Source organism: Trichechus manatus, unplaced genomic scaffold (assembly GCF_000243295.1).
Source record: "Trichechus manatus latirostris isolate Lorelei unplaced genomic scaffold, TriManLat1.0 scaffold00171, whole genome shotgun sequence".
In the NCBI taxonomy this organism is placed as follows: Eukaryota; Metazoa; Chordata; class Mammalia; order Sirenia; family Trichechidae; genus Trichechus; species Trichechus manatus.
Window position 1 is genome coordinate 4,747,629 of NW_004444107.1, and position 19,398 is coordinate 4,767,026.

At 36.9% G+C, this 19,398-nt stretch overlaps 1 protein-coding gene across 2 annotated transcripts in view; it reads left to right on the forward strand.

The window, feature by feature from the left end:
* The window catches only part of SYNPO2 (synaptopodin 2), a 221,489-nt gene that overhangs the window by 163,247 nt on the left and 38,844 nt on the right, over nucleotides 1–19,398 (forward strand). For both annotated transcript variants that reach the window (XM_004386805.2, XM_012558526.2), the window contains exons 2-3: nucleotides 12,512–12,663; nucleotides 16,544–17,355. In XM_004386805.2, the coding sequence (XP_004386862.1) occupies nucleotides 12,512–12,663; nucleotides 16,544–17,355 (964 nt within the window). The remainder of the gene's footprint in view (nucleotides 1–12,511; nucleotides 12,664–16,543; nucleotides 17,356–19,398) is intronic.

Sequence of the window (19,398 nt, forward strand, 5' to 3'; positions counted from 1 at the left end):
TCTTCCATGTCTTTATTGAGCTTCTTTCTGGATGTTCTGTCCTTCACTGAAAGTGGTGTGTTGAAGTCTCCTACTATTATTGTGGAGCTGTCTATCTCTCTTTTCAATGCTTTTAGAATTTGTTTTATGTATTTTGGAGCCCTGTTGTTTGGTGCATAAATATGTATTATAGTTAAGTCTTCCTGGTGTATTTTGATCCTTTAATCATTATATAGTGTCCTTCCTTATCCTTTGTGGTGGATTTTACTTTAAAGTCTATTTTGTCAGAGATTAGTATTGCCACTCTGCTCTTTTTTGAGTGTGGTATGCTTGATATATTTTTTCCATCCATTGAGCTTTAGTTTGTTTATGTCTTTAAGTCTAAGATATGTCTCCTGTAGGCAGCATATTTTTCATCCATTCTGCCACTCTGTCTCTTTATTGGTGCATTTAGTCCATTTATATTCGGCATAATTATTGATAGGTGTGAGTTTAGTGCTGTCATTTTGATGTCTTTTTTGTGTGTGTTGTTCACAGTTTCTTTGTTCCACTTAATTTTCTGTGCTGAGTCATTTTCATTTATGTATTTTCTTTTCATCTTTTTCATTGTTGTTGATTTTGTATTTGTTGAGTTTTTATATTTTGATGTGTAGGATTGTTAGTTTCCTTTTTGATTACCTTAATATTTACCCCTATTTTTCTAAGTTTAAAACAGTCTTTTATTTCTTTATATTGCCTTGACTTCCTGTCCATATTAAAAATCTATGTCTACATTTTTTAGTCCTTTTTCTTGTTTTAATGTTGTCATCTTTTACCTATTGACATCTCTATTTCCCTCTTTTCAGTGTTTTAGCTTTGATTTATTTTTGTGACTTCCCTATCTGGGTTGATATCTGCTTTCTCTGTCCTGTGTTCTAGTCTTGGGTTGTTATCTGATGTTATTGATTTTCTAACCAGAGAACTTACTTGAGTATTTCTTGTAATTTTGGTTTGGTTTTTGCAAATTCCCTAAACTTCTGTTTATCTGGAAATGTCCTAATTTTGCCATCATATGTGAGAGACAGTTTTGCTGGATATATAATTTTTGGTTGGCAGTTTCTCTTTCAAGGCTTTATATATGTCATCCCATTGCCTTCTTGTCTGCATATGGTTTCTGCCGAGTAACCTGAGCTTAGTCTTATTGACTCTCCTTTGTAGATGACTTTTTATTTATCCCTAGCTGCTCTTAAAATTCTCTCTTTATCTTTGGTTTTGGCAAGTTTGATTACAATATGTCTTGGTGACTTTCTTTTGGGATATTCCTTGTGTGGAGTTCAATAAGCATCTTGGATAGATAGTTTCTCATCTTTTGTGATATCAGGGAAGTTTTCTGCCAACAAATCTTCAATGATTCTCTCTGTATTTTCTGTTATTCTCCTTGTTATGGTACTCCAATTACTTTTAGGTTATTCCTCTTGATAGAGTCCCACATAATTCTTAGAGTTTCTTCATTTTTTAAAATTCTTTTATCTGATTTTTCCTCAAATAAGTTGGTGTCAAGTGCTTTATCTTCATTCTCACTAATTCTGTCTTCTGTTGCCTCAATCTGTCCCTGTGGCTTTCTACTGATTTGTGTAATTCTGAAATTTTATTGTTAATCTTCTGGATTTCTGATTGCTGTCTCCCTATGGATTCTTGCAGCCTATTAAATTTGTCATTATGCTCTTGAATAACCTTCTTAAGATCCTCTATTGCTTTGTCTGTATGTTCCTTAGCTTGGTCTGCATTTTGCCTCATCTTCTTCCTGATCTCTTGAAAAGAGTTCTGTATATTAATCTTTTGTATTCTGCCTCTGGTAATTCCAAGAAATTCTCTTCCTCTGGAAAATTTCTTGATTCTCTATTTTGGGATCTTGCTGAAGCCATCATGATCTGCCTCTTTATGTGATTTGATATTGACTGTATTCTCCGAGCAATCAATAAGTTATTATATTTATTTTATGTTTGCTTACTTTGTCCTAGCTTCTTGCTTGTTTTGTTTTGATATGCCCAAATAGGCTGTTCTTGTGAGCTAGTTTGATTATTGGCACCCTTGAAGTGCTAACGTCCTGTCACCAGGTGGTTAGATCTGTTACTAAGTATGTGAGCCCAAAAGTCCATTTACTTTTCTTGTATGGATTCAGCTCAGGTGTCCAGGTGGTCATTCACCAAGTGTGTGGTGCAGGCTCTCACCTACAGTTGTAGACTGACATGGGTGATTGGAGCAGGCACAGCTATCTGGCTGCAGTAGGGGGTCATGCGCTGAGCAAGGCAGGGGGCTGATGGCTTCCCCCAAGTGTCTGGGAGGAAAGCATCTCCATATTCCCTAGAGCACATAGGTGGGTGAGTTTTGCAGTCAGACTATGAGCACCCAGTGCTGTTGGCTGTAAGGACTAGGGGGCACCACTTATTCTTGGACCCCTGTTGCAGGTGGCTAGGTGGCATGGCTGGAGCCACAAGTCCTCAGGCCCCTGATATGGGTTGGTGAAGACCCTGCTTAATGGGCAGAGCAGTGTCAAATATCACAAACCTGCCACTTCACAGCTGAAACAGTTGAAGTTAAACTTCAGTTATATACCCTGTTGTACTGTGGTAATGAGGGTCTATGCTGTTGAAATGGGCCCACACAATTCTATGCAGGGGTGAAAGGCACTCAAAGTTCATGGACCCCTTATGCCTGTGCCTAGGCAAAGGAGCTATACCTACCCTGAGTTCCTGGCTTAGGGAAGCCAGCAGATTATTTTTTCCCATTTGTTAATTTGTTCCCCCTCCAAGGCCGGGAGAATGGCTCAGCGCACATGAAGGGTCCTACTTCTGGCCCAGGGGACTTGGCAGTTGTTGAAGCCACCCTGGACCTGGTGCAGAGCAGGGAGCGGGGAGGTAACAGGAGAGGTATTTTTCCCAAAGGGGTTGTTTTTGATCCATGTGGTAGGCCAGATGCAAGTACTTACCTTTCACCAATCAAGCTCTGCTTCTCACTGGTTCTGGATGGTCAAATAGACTCTCTGCCACTGGGTATCTCCCAGTGTGGAAAGCGCCTCCCAAGCACCACTGCTTTCCTCACTGCACACACGAGCTGATCCAGCCTGAAGGGCTCCGACTCCTGCTGGGTCAGGTCTGGCAACTCCTCACTGCTTCCAATCCGTCTCTCCCTCCCCCTGCCACTCAGTCTGAGTCCTCAACTTTGCCTTTGATTTTCAGGGTTCCTAGACTGTCATATATAATCTATTCACTTGTTTTTTCTAGTCTTTGTTGTAAGAGGGACCACTGGAAGTGTCTGACTACTCTGCCATTTTGGCCCCTCCTCCTGGCCATTTTCAGTTGGACAATCATGTGGCCTACTATGCAGGGAAGTACAAATTGAAGAAGAATGGTAACCCATTCATTGTCAAAAAGAACATATCAAGACCTATCCTGAAGTACAACCCTGTCATTGATAGGGTAATACCCATACACCTAAAGGGAAGACCAGTTAATATGACTATTACTCAAATTTAAGCCAATCACTAATGCCAAAGGTGAAAAAATTGAGACTTTTACCAACTTTAGCAGTCTGAATATTGATCAAACATGCAATCAGGATACATTGGTAATTACTAGCAATTGGAATGCAAAAGTTGGAAAACAAAAAAGGATCAGTAATTGGAACATTTTCTGGGTACATGAGATAATTTTTATTAAAAATATCAATACAAGGAAAGTATTTGGGCCCTCCAATTATTAATTCTAATCCAGTCAGTTCCCTTACCTTATATGTGGCAATGTTTCAAATCTAATTATACCTTTACATATCAAAACTTCTATTTTAACTATTTAAGATGGTACTCTGTCTAAAAACTCACATGTTTTTCAGCATCTAATCAGTCTACTAAAGATGATTTAAAACATTTTTAATGACTTGGGATCATTATTATTAATACCCATTATTTACTTGAATACAGTAGAGGCATTAAGTCCTACTGAGCATATCAGAGTTTTTTATGCTTTCATTAAATGGCCCAAGACTCTTTCTTTTTTAGATTTTCAGGTGTATTTAAACTTTGACTTCCCCTCCCCCCTGCCACTTCTTGCTTTGGCATTGATATATCATCTGTAACATCTTCCTTTATGCAGGGTGCCTGTTTGTCTTCCCATTACTAATTTTCTATAAACCAAATAACAAAGCTTATTAGAATTGTATATAATTGAGCAAATAGACTCTGAGAAAGGGTCCAAGATGCTTTCAGTAAAGTACAGAAGTTTTAGTGAACTTTATTTTTACTGTATTTTGACCACTGAAAAGACCATTAGGAGCTTACTTGTAGGTTTTTCAACTCTGACTTAAAAAAAAAAAAAAAAAAAAAAACATTGCCATCGAGTCTATTCTCACTCATAGCAACCCTGTATGAGGTATTACCGAATAAAAATTATTTAGTGAACAGTGGTGAGTGCAGTTAATCAATATATATAAACAGATATGGGAAGCCCCAAATCGTGAGTTCTAGTTCTGCTTTCTTTTCTGAGTAATCCTGATAAATTGTGCTTCTGTGTGAGTTCTTTAAAACAGTGGGGGGCTTCCCCCTGCATTCTGCATAGGTGTTTATACAAAGAATCTGCCTATAGTTCAAAAGCCTTTGTGCAATCTTTCACAATTTAAACCAACAAAAAAGTCAGCAGGGACACATCTCATAAAGGCTCTGTTCCATCGCCATTTTTCTGAAAGAGCTGAGATGTTTACATTCTTATAAAAGGAAGAAAAGGGAGAATACCTTTCCATATTTGTACATGTTAGTTTTCTCACATCATGGTGGCTGCTTTACAACAGCTCATAGCAGTTATATTGCGGCATCACTTCTGCCTGTGGAATCCCATTGGTATGCAGATTCTTAAGTATGTAGCCCCATGGATTAGGGCCTCGTTCTTGTCAAAGACAGTTATTACTCTGGGAACTTTTCCAGGGTTGCACTAGGAATGCTTTTTACTTTTATGGTGACTTGGTCTCTAAGGGTAAATATAATCACACAAAGGAAAACTTTTTGTCCAAGATCTTGACATACAAGAGCTGGACAAGAGCAAAAAAGTTGATAGTCTTCAAACCACCCAAAAAGAGAACAGGCCATTGTGCCTAAACTGAGGTACTGAATATAGAATAACCAAAAAATCCTAGTGTCCATTTGAATTTGCATCCATCATCTGATTTGAATATACACTGTAAGATTTGTTTTCATTATTTAGACAAAATAATTTCTAGAATTGAATCTCATATTCAATTATTTATATATTTATCAATGCTTTAATGGAGAAAACCCCCACTTCCTTTTAGGAATCATCTACTCTTCCTTTTAGAACATTTGTCTAAGACAACTAGGCATGTGGATAATCATCTCACTTTCTTCCTTATAAGTTCTTCGCAAAGCTTTTATTTCTTTCGTATTGATTTCCTAGTATGCTTCTGCAATGACTTTTCCAAACTTCCTTCTTTGTCCTCAAGTTTTCAGTCTCCCTCTGCCTTCCTCTTTAGCAGATGATGGGGGTAACGTATCTCAGCCATGATGTGGGATTAAAAAGCTACCAGCAGAACTGTTTAATTCAATATAAAAACATCTCCCAGATCTGTACCCACAAAATGGATGCCTCACATCCCAATGCCTCTCTCCATTTAGCTCAATTCCAAGTTTCGTGCCAGTATACCTGCTTGTTGAAACTATATCACACTCAAAACCCTAGCTGAAGGGTTTTTATCTTCTCAGCCTCTCCAGTATGTGAGGCACATTAGAAGGAGCTTGGAACAGAAGTCAAGCAATCTAACCTACTATTTTGCCATCATCTTCTCTGCTGACAGTTGATTTACTCAACTATTAGTTATATTTCCTATTCATTCATTCTGCATTCTGTTTTCTCAAATCTTTTTTTCATTTTGCTGTTTGAATTTCTGCACTATCAAAGAAGTTTTTTTGCTTCCTACCATAAACGTTTAACTTGGATTATTATTGGTTTTATTCCTTATTATTATTATATCCAATAAGTATCATCCTTCTTATTATTTTATTCCAGAATACAAATTCTAGTCTTTATAATTATTATTGTTTTGCTTCTTTATCTTTAAACTGTTCTAGTGCCATTTGCTATTGATTTCCAGATCTATTAGACCACTGTAAACCTGAATTCCCAACTGGTGAACCCAGCTTTGGCACTAGGAATCTGCCTGGCCTAGGGTTGAGGTTGGAGTTCAGGATCTGGATAACAAACTCTTTAAAAGTAGAATTATTCACTTATTTCTAAAATTTTAGCTACTATCATTGTTGTTCTTGCTGTGCCTCCCAATGACCATTTTGGCTGTTTCTCTAATATCAGCTGAAGAAGACATACCTACCACGAGTTTAATTTATGAGCCAGTTGGGGCTGGGGGATGCTTATTAAATCTTATCTTGGATGTATAAGGGAAGTTTTTCCAAAGGCTTGAAGTAGAAAATTGAAGAAAGGCTGAAGCTTCAGAAAGTGCTGCTAGGTCATAGGCTACTTTCCAGTTTTGAGTCAAAATGTTTTAATCTCTCAGACTTTATTGGTTGTCTGAGATCATCTCTCTCTGTCCCTCACTTAGTTATCTCCAAGCCTCTAAGACTTTATTTTATGGGTTGATAAGAGTAGCCCTACATGTGATAAGCTAGGTTTATGTCAATTTTCTCTCTTTTTTGGATATTCTAATAGATGGTATTTGAGGAGATTGTCTTGGTTTTTATCACTTGCTCTTACATCTTGCATGACTTATAATTAAAATGCAGCTCATGATATAAGAGTTAGTTCCACTGACAGTAAGCTGACACAATTGATATGCCATATAAAAAATACGAAATCACTTAAGGACAAAGTTTTATGAGAATTCAAGTCTGGTACGTTCTAGTCAGTTGTGGAAGACTAGGAAATGAAGAGAGTAAGAGAAGAGAAAAAGGGGCTGTTTTCATTTTGCCAGGGAATTATTCATTCCCTGAAACTCTTCTCTGATTAATTCTATGAAATACAAATAAGGCTATGAATTTTCCCAGATAAATCTGAACTTTCCATTTTCACTTGGTTATAGTAAAATAAATCTTTTTTTTTTTTTTTTGCATGGATCAAGAAACATATAGGGCATAGTATTTGGGCATATTTACATTAGCAGCATCTCTAGTTATATGGTCTGATTAAATTGAAAGACACTGGAAGAGAATGAAGTATTTTATGAATAGAAACTCGCTCACATGTCTAATGTATTAGGAGTGGAATGAGGTCTCTAAGGGAACGTTCTCAAAGGAAAGCAATTACACTGCATGCTCACGTAGGTATGCTATCTCAAGTCACAGTTTGCAAAAGATAATTATACTCAATTTTGAATTCTTAACACACTGGGTCATAATATTGACAATTTTCTAATTTTAAAGAATATTTTTATGACTCTAGAGAATAATAAATGAGGGAGATAAAGAAGGAAAACAAATAAAAAACTTGTGTTTCCTAACCACTGGTTTATGGGCTGATCAGGCAAATTTTTATCACGTCTGACTCTTGCTGTTGTTATGTGCTGTCGAGTCAATTCTGACCCACAATGACCCTATAGGACAGAGTAGAACTGCCCAATAGGGTTTCCAAGGAGTGGCTGGTGGATCCGAACTGTTCACCTGTTGGTTAACAGCCTGAGCTCTTAACCACTGAGCCACCAGGGCTCCACCACCTATGACTAGTCCCTTCCATTTATTTCCATCCCAACTTTACTCATCATTATGCTAATTGTGGAGTCCTGAGTGGTACAAACAGTTAATGTGCTAGGCTGCTAACCTAAAGGTTGGGGGTTTGAATCTATCCAGAGGTACCTCAGAAGAAAGGTCTGGTGATCTACTTCTGAAAAATCAGCCATTGAAAGCCCTGTGGAACACAGTCCTACTCTGACACTCTTGGGGTCTTCATGAGTCAGAGTTGACTCCATGGTAACTGGTTGATGCCAACGGTAGCTAAACTAGTCTTCTTTTCCCATTCACTCCTCACTGTAGGGTTTGTGATAGGAAATGTAGACTATTGACTAGGGAAGCAATTTGTGTAGTGGCTAAAAGCACAGGCTCTGGAATCAGATTCTTGTCTTAGCTGTGTGGTTTTAGGCAAAATGCTTTACTTCTCTGAGTCTCAGTTTCCTTACCTATAAAATGAAGGTAATGGCAATACACTGTACATGTACAAATGGAAGTACAGTCATATTCTCATTGAGGTATTGTAGCGATTAAATGATATAAGGCTGTAAAAGACTTAGCGTCGTACGTGCTCAATAAAAGCAAGCTGCTAATATTTAATTATTTGTAGTATTATTTATGTTGGGATGCATAATAAACAGGCCTATCTTCTTCCATTTTTTGGTTAAGGAATGTATACTTACTGAAGAATAGGCAAATAACACATTATCTTAGATTATGATGAGATAATGCCAAATATATGGATAAAAACTGAAAATAAATCCAGATGTTTTCAAATATCCTGTAGACAAAAAACCACCAACATTTTTACAGCTTTATTTTTCATTTAGCATGATCCCTTCAAATATATGTGTCTATGTACATATATGTATAGGAAATAAAGGTATTTGTATTAACTAGTCCCTTTTTGAGCACCTATCTGAACTATATGTATATCATGCAAGGAGACTTTTACATATTATTTCTAATTCTCATTAACCATCCTGATGTTGTTGTTAGCTGCCGTTGATTCAGCCCCTGATTCATGGTGACCCCATGCACAGTGGGATCAGACCATTGTGATCCAGAGGGTTTTCACTGGCTGATCTTTTGGAAGTAGACTGCCAAGCCTTTCTTCCTAGTCTGTTTTATTCAGCATCTTAGCAACACACAAGCCTCCACTGACAGAAGGGTGGTGGCTGCCCTTAAATTGCATTGGTCAGGAATTGAACCAGGTCTCCTGCATGGAAGGCAAAAATTCTACCACTAAACTACCACTGCCCCCAACCATCTTGATAGATTAAATGTATTAGCCTTAAGTTTACATTTTAGAAAACTAAAGCTCAGAGTGATATCATAACTCATCCAAAGGTCAGATTAGCTAGTAGGCAATGGAGCCACACGATTGAAACCCAGGTCACTGACAGAGATTAAGCATTGTCAATAGTAATGATTTGTATAACCAACTTACTCTTGTTACTGACAGCATATTTCATTTTCACAAATAACTCTTTCAGAAGTTAGAATTTTTACTCATATACATGTTGCTGTTATGCTGTTAGGTGTGTTGAGTCGATTCTGACTCATAGCAACCTTGTATGACAGAGTAAAACTGCCTCACAGGGCTCCCTAGGGTGTAATCTTTATGGAAGTAGGTTGCTGTTGTTGGGTTCGAACTGCCAACCTTTCAGTTAACACCTGAGTGCTTAACAGTTGCACCACCAAGGCTCCTGTACTCATATACATAACAATGCACAATTATACAAATTATAAAGATATATAATTATACACAATACAAGGTCAGGATTTTATGAACATTAATAAATGTTCATCCTTCGTAATACACCTATGAACAGAACCATACTGGTGGTTGGTGATTGCAAGGGATATGTGTAGGCCTGATAGACCCTTGCACACTATCTTTATTTGGTTTAGTTATCCTATTAAAAATGGAGAAAGATTAGTTTTCCAGAAAAACTTTCATAGCAAGGAAAGTAGCACCCTATTTAACATGGTTCTTTAGGGGAAACTATTTTCTGCTAAATCAGGCAAATGTAAAGGTCAGCAAAACACAATCACAGCAGTTGATTCTGAATGTTGACCTCAGAACGTACGCTCTGAAGGAATGCTAACAACTCGTACCACAATGCCTTTGATTATTTGAATACCATTAAAAGCTCCACTTGACAAGCATAATGATGAGCTGCATTTTTCCCATCAAGCAACACGTTTGGATGATAGACAGCTCTGTTAAGTTGGGGATTTGTTTATTTTCCAAGGACAAAATTTCATCTTGGCTCTACAAACCCGTGAAGCTGCTTAAAACTCAGACAACTATTGCTCATAAAGGGAACCCTCACTTGAGATTGGGTCTTTGGGGATACAGAGTATAACGACACATTTGTTTTATTCACATAATACCTCTTTGGTCCTCCAAAGGATGGATTTCTAGTTTGGATTCTAATACATCTGACCCCATTAAATGAATGGTTTTATGCTCCAGAAAAATATGGTTTATTATCTACCAAATCTTATTTTATAAAAGAAAATAAATTTAAATAAACGAAATGTGTACAAATAACTCTAACCGTAACTTAAATGTCGTTGTTGGGTATCATTTTATCCTTAACATATTAATAACTCTCTCATGATCCTTTATTTTAAATATTTCTTGCAAGATAAAACAAATATATTTGACAGTTAAATATATTTTTTCAAAAGTAGATGAATATTCTCTTCCTCATTGCTGTCATTGCTTCATTTTACCCTTGAAAATATTCAGTTCGTTTCATATTTTACAATAAAGTGGCATGTTATTGCACAAAAAAAGTAATGAGATTTATTTGTCAAAAAAGGGGAAGGTCTCATATAGATTATTTATGACAATAAAAGGAAGGGCTATCCCAGACCAAAATGAATTGACTCGCTTCAAATTTCACAATAGAGTCATTACATTGGGTCTTAAAGATATTCTTTATTTTCAAGAGTAGCATTTAAAATGTAAATGCACTTGGAGATAAAAACTTTAAACCTGTATTAGTTAGCTGATTAATTATCCTTTAAGACCTTGGCAGGAATTAAGTGGGCAGCTATTAGAGATAAACTGAAATATGTTTCATCCCCAATCAGAAATGAGCCTGGTTATGAAAACCTTCTTTAAAGTGCTTATTACCTGATTCTGACCTCTCTGGATTCAGAACCTTGATTTTAATAATCAGATAGGGTCTACCCTTGGTAGAAAATATCTAGAATAGTATCTTAGTGTTTTTTAATTTGAGATCTCATTGTATGATCTCTTTGAGAACTGTTGAACTCACAGTATAAAATGAAATCTAAACACATCAGTACCTTAGGGTCACAACAGGAAGTACATGGCATCCTCAAAACAGTAGTTAAGATCATTTAATGCAGGGATTAAAGGCAGCATTAAAGGAATCAACAAAGGGTGGTGAAGCACCCAGAGATTCAAAGCAGGAAGCTATTATTACCCTAAGGCCTGAAGATGGAAGGAGATAGTGTGTGTTATTGGAACCTAAAAGGAGTTAAGGCAGTGGGAGAGGCGTGAACTAATAGGAGCTGTGACTTTCTAGATGGAGGAACACAGCCATTGCCAGCCCATAGTCCAGCAGGTTCAGCAAGGAGAACATACCTTGAGCTCTCATTTCCCTTGCTCTTAGATCTCTTACTGGTGCTTCCCATTGACCAAATCCAACCAGAAGCCAGAGCGCAAGGGAGCCCAGCTGGTTATCTCTGCAGAAACCAGTCATCCAAGAAGAAAGCAGGGCAGAGAATGAACCTGGAAGGGTCAATGGAGAATAACCAGCACAACATTTATCATAATTAACTCAAGGAAAAATATACTTACTAAGGGATATAAACATTCACTTATTCCTCACCAAGAAGCCGGTGAGAGCCTTCTGCCATTATTCTTTCTCTTCTACGGCCTGAAGGTTCTCTTCTAGGTGTTTATCCGGTTGTTGTTCCACATTTGTCTGTGCTGAAATGATGCTGTCCTTACAGCAGGGCTGTTTTTATTTTTTACTCAGCTTTCTCCCTCTCTTCCTCTCTCCCTCTCTCTCTCTCTGTTATTTTTGTCAATGTTTTCTTGTACCAAATCTTGAGTAGTTCATTTCACACAAGGATTTTTTTTCCCTCTGACATATTCTCTAATACCCTAGCTGTCTGCTTTCCTCATTATAGTGGGATGGCTTGTATTGGTTCATATATAGCTCTACAGTTTTGTCCCTAAACTTTGTCCTACATCTCTTTCTCACAGTCACAGTGTTTTATCCACCTTGGCTATATGAGGTGCTTTTAAAATTTATTTTTTATAGAAGAAGTAATTTTCTGATTTCACAATTGATGTGAAATAATTATTTTAATATACAAACAATTCAGACATTTAATGTCTTCCCCCTGTTTTCTCTATTCTTTATTTCTTTCATTCTAATTCATTTACAAGTAATTTATTTTGTTTTTCTATTTAATTACAATATTACAAATTAAATTTTGAGGCTGTGGTAAATAATAAATTGTGTGTGAAAGAGAGAAAAGTTAAAGATGGCCTTAAAGGTTAACAGAAGCATCAAAAATAAGGAATTGCACATGCAAAAAAAGTATTGAAATGGCTAATGTTGAATATATATGTATATATATTTTTCCACAATTGAAAAAACTGCAAAACAAGTTCAACTAAGCAAAAAAAAAGAAAAAAAATCAGGGATGATGTTATAGCTTGCAGATTTACCTCTCTCAGATAAAAGTTTCTCAGAGATGGTGGTATGGTTCTTGCAAGTTATACGATTCTTAACTATTGCCTCCTTTTTTTACTCCATTCAGATTCGAAGCCAGAGCAAAGCCTCTGGGTCTGGGCTCTGTGAGGGGGATGAAGTGGTCTCTATCAATGGCAACCCTTGTGCAGACCTCACCTACCCTGAAGTCATCAAGCTCATGGAAAGCATAACAGACTCTCTCCAAATGCTCATCAAAAGGTACAAAAGATTTGTCAGAATATATATTTCCTCATGTTGATAGATGGGAACAATGATACTTAAACATCAACAATGCAGTGTTTAAAAAATGGACAGTTCTAATCAATTGAGCATCCTGATTAATTGAGAACTTGAAAATCTTTCTTTCAAGCACATCTTTGAAAATCTTAGTAAAATACTTCAGACTACTTCCTTAGAAGGCTCAGTATATTAAGCATAATTTAATACTTCTTTGATGGGTCAAGATTTTGTGGTGGATCAGGATCACTAATTACAATTTTCAGATTCACAGATGAATTAAAAATGTTTAAATGTTAAACTATTACACTGTACAATGATTTTTCATTAAAAAATGATGCCTTGGAGAAGGAAAAGAAAAAAAGAAACACTTCTGCTTGCCAGGATTTTCACTAAAACCAGTGTTTGGGGATGGGCAGAAGCAGATGGTTAGAATAAAATTTTGGGATTATCAGCGCAAGTCATTTGTCAGTTCAATCTCTCCAAATGCCACCCTCCCCACCTGATTATTTTAAAATGCAAAAGTAAACTTTAAACACAAAAACAAAAGAAAACAAAAAGGGCCACAACAAAAAACTATAACATTAACATGTTTACAGACAAATCCCAGTACAGTCCACAGTGGCTTTGCAAATGAGGCCCTGATCATTGCATTATAATGAATCCAGAAAGGAAAGCTCTGGCTTCCTGGAGAACAGCCTTCAGGAGGATGTCAGAGGACATCTACAGAATCTCAGAGCCATCTCTAGGTTACAGAGACTTAACTCTGCAGAAATGCTACCTGCAGCATTGTTATTGTTGGGTGCTGGCAGGTCGATTGCAACTCATGGCGACTCCATGTGATAGAGCAGAACTGCCTATCTGTTATCCACATGGAGGCAGATCGCCAGGTCTTTCTCCTGTGGAGCCACAGGGTGGGTTCTAACCATTAACTTTTTGGTTAGCAGCTGAGTGCTTAAGCTTTGTGACACCAGAACTCCTTACTTGCAGCATTACCCCTCGGATAATCAGTCAGTCTGCTTCCAGTATGTTTATGATATAAACTTGAACTCACTATGGTCAACCTCTTATGAAAATAGAGGAAATCTGGCATTATCCTTAGGCTCTTTCATCTATGTATTTACCCATTGAGTCCAGTGTTTAAGGTCTTAAAGCCCTACTTGTTTATAAAGCTGTTACTTGTTTTTAAAAGGAAACTAACAAGAATATTGACAAGTGTAGTCAGTATTTGCTATTATCAGCTAAACGTGTCTGAAATATTTGAAGCCTTCCATCTTTGTAAACATTTAATGATATCCAAAATGGAGGGAAACACCTTTAAATTATTTCTTTGTTAATGTCTTTTCTGATTTAATGAGGCCAACTTCTTTGGAATACATTTATCATCTGGGACATCCCCTACTAGTTCTTGTTTTGGTTGTGATGGCTATTAATGGGAAAATACTTGCTGGTTTAAATCTGCGCAGTAGTTAAGATCTCGGCTGCTAATCAAAAGGTTGGCAGTTCAAATCCACCAGCCGCTCCTTGGAAACCCTATGGGGCAGTTCTAGTCTGTCCTATAGGGTTGCTAAGAGTCAGAATCAACTTGATGGCAATGGGTTGGTTTCTTTTCTTTTTTTTTTTTTTTTGATTGGTTTAAATCTGAGTTTTAGGTACCTATTTTATAAATAAATGAACTAATTCTCTGTTATTTTATTTCTGGAATTATGGTTATTATTATTTTCTCTTAAGTATTTCATTTCGACTTTTTACAAAATAAATAATTATTTGGTGGTATTCAAAATGGAATTGCAAACTAAAATCAGCCCAAAGACAATCATCATCATCATTATCACCATCTTTACTCTGGATATCTGAACAATGTTTCCTAGAATTAAATATTTCACTTACTCTCATAGCTGTCGTCTATCACTAGAGGACAAGCATTTTACTTTTCCTGGACAATTGCCCAGGAATAACTGGGTAAGATTATTTTAAAAGATTCTTTGAACATTTCCTATTATTTTTAATATTATTAAAATTATAAGATAGAAAAAATAAAAGATGATATAATTAGGAAGCATAATTGTGGTACTGAGTACTCTACATAGACTGAGGAGAAATAAGATTTTTAAGGTATAAAGCTTTAACCTCTCTTTCTCTCTCTTTAGTGCTTTTATGATCATTATTCATGTATATACACTACTATCTCTTTTGGCTACTAATAGATGTTAACATTCATCTTGCCCATTTGCCTGTAGTCTAGTTTATAAGACTGGAATGAGTTCAGCCTACTCTCTTCTCAGCTTCATAATTGATTGCTAACATAATTCAAAGTGATTTAATCCACTTCCATCCCAAGGCCTTCCTAAATTAAAACTCTCTGACCTTTAGGTACCCTCAAATTCAGTTTAATAGAGTGTATCCATCATTTCCTATGTAAGAAGGATCTAATTCGTTGTCGTCATCTATTCCTTGTGGAATAGCTATGATTTTTAAATATTATATTACCAGGAATCTTTACAGATTATTTGCATAAGGAAAGTTGCCTTTTATTTGATTGTCAGATTTTTGCTTTGTTTAGTTTTTTGTTAAGCGTGTTTTTTGTTTTTGCAAAATGTAATCAAAAGCCACGTTAAGAGTAAATATTTTGAACTTTTGTCTGAAATTCTACTACCACAGAAATTCTAAGGTAAATTCCTCTAAGTAGAACAGAAGTGAGGCCTCATTTGGCTGATGATCCCTGCATTAGTCAGGGTGCATTTTGACGAAGAAAGGGGCAGAGAAAAACAATGCTGCTTCTTAAAAAGAACTTACAAATGTAAGAAATGAGGACCATCTCCCACAGCTGTTCTGTGAATGATCTTCTCTTCCAAAAGCTTTTACAGTGTAAATTAGAATTTCAGAAAGCAGTTTTTAACCCTACACTGATATTTCCTCTTCTCCCAAATGCAAATTTGCAAAATCAACTGGAAATACCCATTGCTGTCTCATAGAGACTGTGTAGGACACTGTAGAACTGCCATGTAGGGTTTCCAAGGAGCATCTGGTAGATTGGAACTGCCAGCCTTTTGGTTAGTAGCTGAATGCTTAACCACTGGGCAACCAGGGCTCCCAACTGGGAATGTCAAAAAACAAAGGATGGTGGGGACAGCTCTAGGCTCGTTAACTGAGAGACAAAGGAAGAGTTTGACTTCAGGGATCCTAAAAGGAAACTAAGAAACAGGTTCGAATAGGAGAAAGGGAGCCATCTCAGATTATAAATACTCCCTGACTTAATGATTCATTGCAGCATGGAAAAGATTTCTCTTTACACAAGAGTACTGGGCTTGGGTCCACTTATTACAAAACGCATACTCACTGGAGATTTAAAAACAGCTTCTATTTCATTCCTTTCAAGAAAGTACAGCCTCTAGAAGGATCACTTGAATTATCTGTATGCTAAGACTGTTATGAAGCTGCTGAACGTGTTTATGTGACTTTATAATCTCCAGACCACCACTCGAAGAGTTAGTCAATAAGACACTGAAATGCTTTGTCATATTAAAACAAACATGGCTACTCGGAAACACCCAGATAACTTACAGATAAAGTGCATCATGTGCCTTTTAAAAATAAAAGCTGAATTTTAAGACCAATTTAGGTTTCATGATCTTTTGTAAGAAATTTTTGTTGCATTTTAAGGGAAAAGTTTATTTGTAAGATCTGTAAATAATAATATGAACACGTAGCCAATTTCTGCTTTTAAATATGTTACAGTTGAAATTTAGGAGGAAATATTTTGACTGTATCATATATTAGACATCATAAAAGTATCAGGAAATTCTTTGGCAGGTGTAACACACTCTGATTTAACTGCCTGGAATTATTTTTCTGTGTGCAGACCATCCAGTGGAATAATTGAGACTTTGATCTCTGAAACTGAAAACAAAAAACATGAGCACCTCACACATGAGGGGTATGTGGAAAGCACCACCCTGCAAATTCGACCAGCCACAAAGTCCCAGGACAGAGAGTTCTACATCGCCCCAGTCAAGAGTGGAGTTCTCCTAGCTGAGGACCAAGGAAGTGGTCCAGATTGTTCAGGGAGCATCAAAGAAGAAACAGTCCTGAGTTACCAAATGGCTCCCCAAATGCCTGACTCCCAAAGTCGACGCTTGACAGATGAGGTTATCTTAAGGGAGAAGGCAGAAGCAGGGAAGCCAGGCCCTGTGGTTGAGCTACAACTGTCCCTTTCACAGGAGAGACCCAAGGCCACCAGTGTCCCTGCAGTGGCTCTTCTGGGAGCTGAAAAATCTAAGTCTCCTGACCCAGACACTAATTTACAACATGAAGATATTGTCCGCGTAAATTCAGTCCCCACTGATGAGAAGGGGGACCCTACTCTGAGGTCCAGCAAGATAATCCAGATCTCCAGCAGCAAAGAGTTGAGAGTGATCCCAGGGAGGGAAGCAGGAGACCCAAGACTGCCCCGAGTGGAAGTGATCCTCGACTGCTCTGACAGGCAGAAGACAGAAGGGTGCAGGCTTCAGGCAGAAAAGGGGTATGTGGATGCTCCAGTGGAAGGAGGGCAGTCAGAAGCACCTCCTTCTCTGGTGTTCTTTGCAGTCTCATCAGAAGGCACAGAGCAGGGGGAAGATCCACGCTCGGAAGGGGATCACAGCAGACCTCACAAGCACAGAGCGCGGCACGCACGTAAGTCCTCCCTGAGTACTTGGCTGGGCTGTTGAAGGGGCTCGGGAGTTTAGGGCATTTTGCTGCTGCTTTGCTAAATGAATTCTTTTTGTTGTTGTTGTTATTTGTCTTATGTCTCTCATTGCTTATTTTTTTTCCTTCATTTTAGGTAAGGCACAAGATAAACTTGAAATAGTAGGGAATACCAATTTCTGAATTGGAAGCAATAAGTTTGAACTTGGTAATCAATCTAAATGTTTTTAATGCACTTCTTTTTACCCTCACCTCCCAAAGCGTAGGAACTTTTAAAAAAAATAATACTGTCAGTGTGACTTTTTATTTGTTTTAGATTATTTTAATATTTCATGTTAAAAGAGCATAAAAGAGTCACGTGGACTCCTAGTTTAAATGTCAAAAACTGTTGAGTCGGCTACTGAGAGGTGTCTTTAAAATACAGCCTCCACCATTGATACTAAAAGCAGATCGTTGTTTTGAAAAAAATCATTGTGCAGCTTGATGATGCTTGCAGAAGTGAGTTTGACAGACAAGGACATGTGTAATACTGAGCAGTTACATGATCCTCGCCGTTTTGTAAGTCTTCACTAGAACTGCAAAGAGTTTCATCTACCTTCTAGACACAGAAGTCAGTCTCCAGATCCATGTGGAGGCATTTCAGGGTCCTCAAACATAAAACATATTTAAATTCAAGGCTTTTGACAGGTGTTATTTTACCCAGGGGAGCAAGGACAAGAAGGAGCATGAGGATAAGGATTACAGTTAGCTTTTACGCTTTTTGTTGTTTCCTTGCATGTAGATATATATATATATATATATATTTTTTTTTTTTTTTTTTTTACAAATTCAGGAATTTCATTCGAGGATGTAAAGTCTGACTGGCAAAGGCACTTGGATGTATGGCTGTTACACAACAGCAAGGAACTCAGTGATTCAAAGTCGTGCAATAAGTCTCCTAGCCTATTGTTATTCCTTTCAAAGCATATTTTTAGCATAACTGTTTGTAGCTTTATTGGCAGATGCTGTTAATCATTCCTTATACTTTAAGCGTCTGTATGCTATCTTCACATTTTAGCATTATTAAACAAAAGCTTTCAAGCAGCATTCACATATTTTACATTTTGGCAGTGAAGTTAGCAACAACTGTGCAACTGTGACTGTCAGTTTAATAATAAGTTGTATAACACTAGTCAGAAAAGGAATTACATTTAGTAATGGCCACATTTTTTTACCATTTTCTCTGTTGAAAATTGTGATCACCAGTGAGTATCTGAAACTTCATTATACAATTATTTTCTCTGATTATATTTTTAAATGAACAAATCTGATATTTTTTCCAGTGACAAAAAGAGCTAATTTTCTATTTTAAAATATTTAAAAAATTTTTAAATTCTTATTTAACTATTTTGAGGAACTATTTGTGAATCATGCCCGTTATTGAAGCCATGATTATAATTAACTGATGTTATAAACTCACCACCAATTTATTTCTGATAACAATAATTATAAAACAAAAAATTTAAGTATAATTTTTGTTATTTTAGAACTATTGAACTCTAGTTTTAAATGACAATAATTTCTGCATCAGTTTTAACACATAGTCCCTAGTCATAGATTTTTAAAATTTCATCAAGATTTGCAACTATTCTTACTGCAATTAAGGAGCCCTGGTGGCACAGTGGTTAAAGCATTCAGCTGCTAACCAAAGGGTCAGCAGTTTGAACCCACCCGCCGCTCCATGGGAGAAAGATGTGGCAGTCTGCTTCCATAAACATTTATAGCCTTGGAAATCTTATGGGACAGTTCTACTCTGTCCTATAGGGTTGCTATGACTCAGAATTGACTTGATGGCAACGGGTTTGTTTTGTTTTGTTTTTGGTTTGCTGCTTTGGTTTGCTGCAATTAAAGTACTACCATTATATTTCCAAGATAGCAATACATTTAGAAATCAATTTGTCTAGACAATTTGTAGCTAAAATTTCTTATATGTATTCACAAAATCTAGTATTCTGAATTATTACTAATTATTGATTTACTACCTTCACTTAT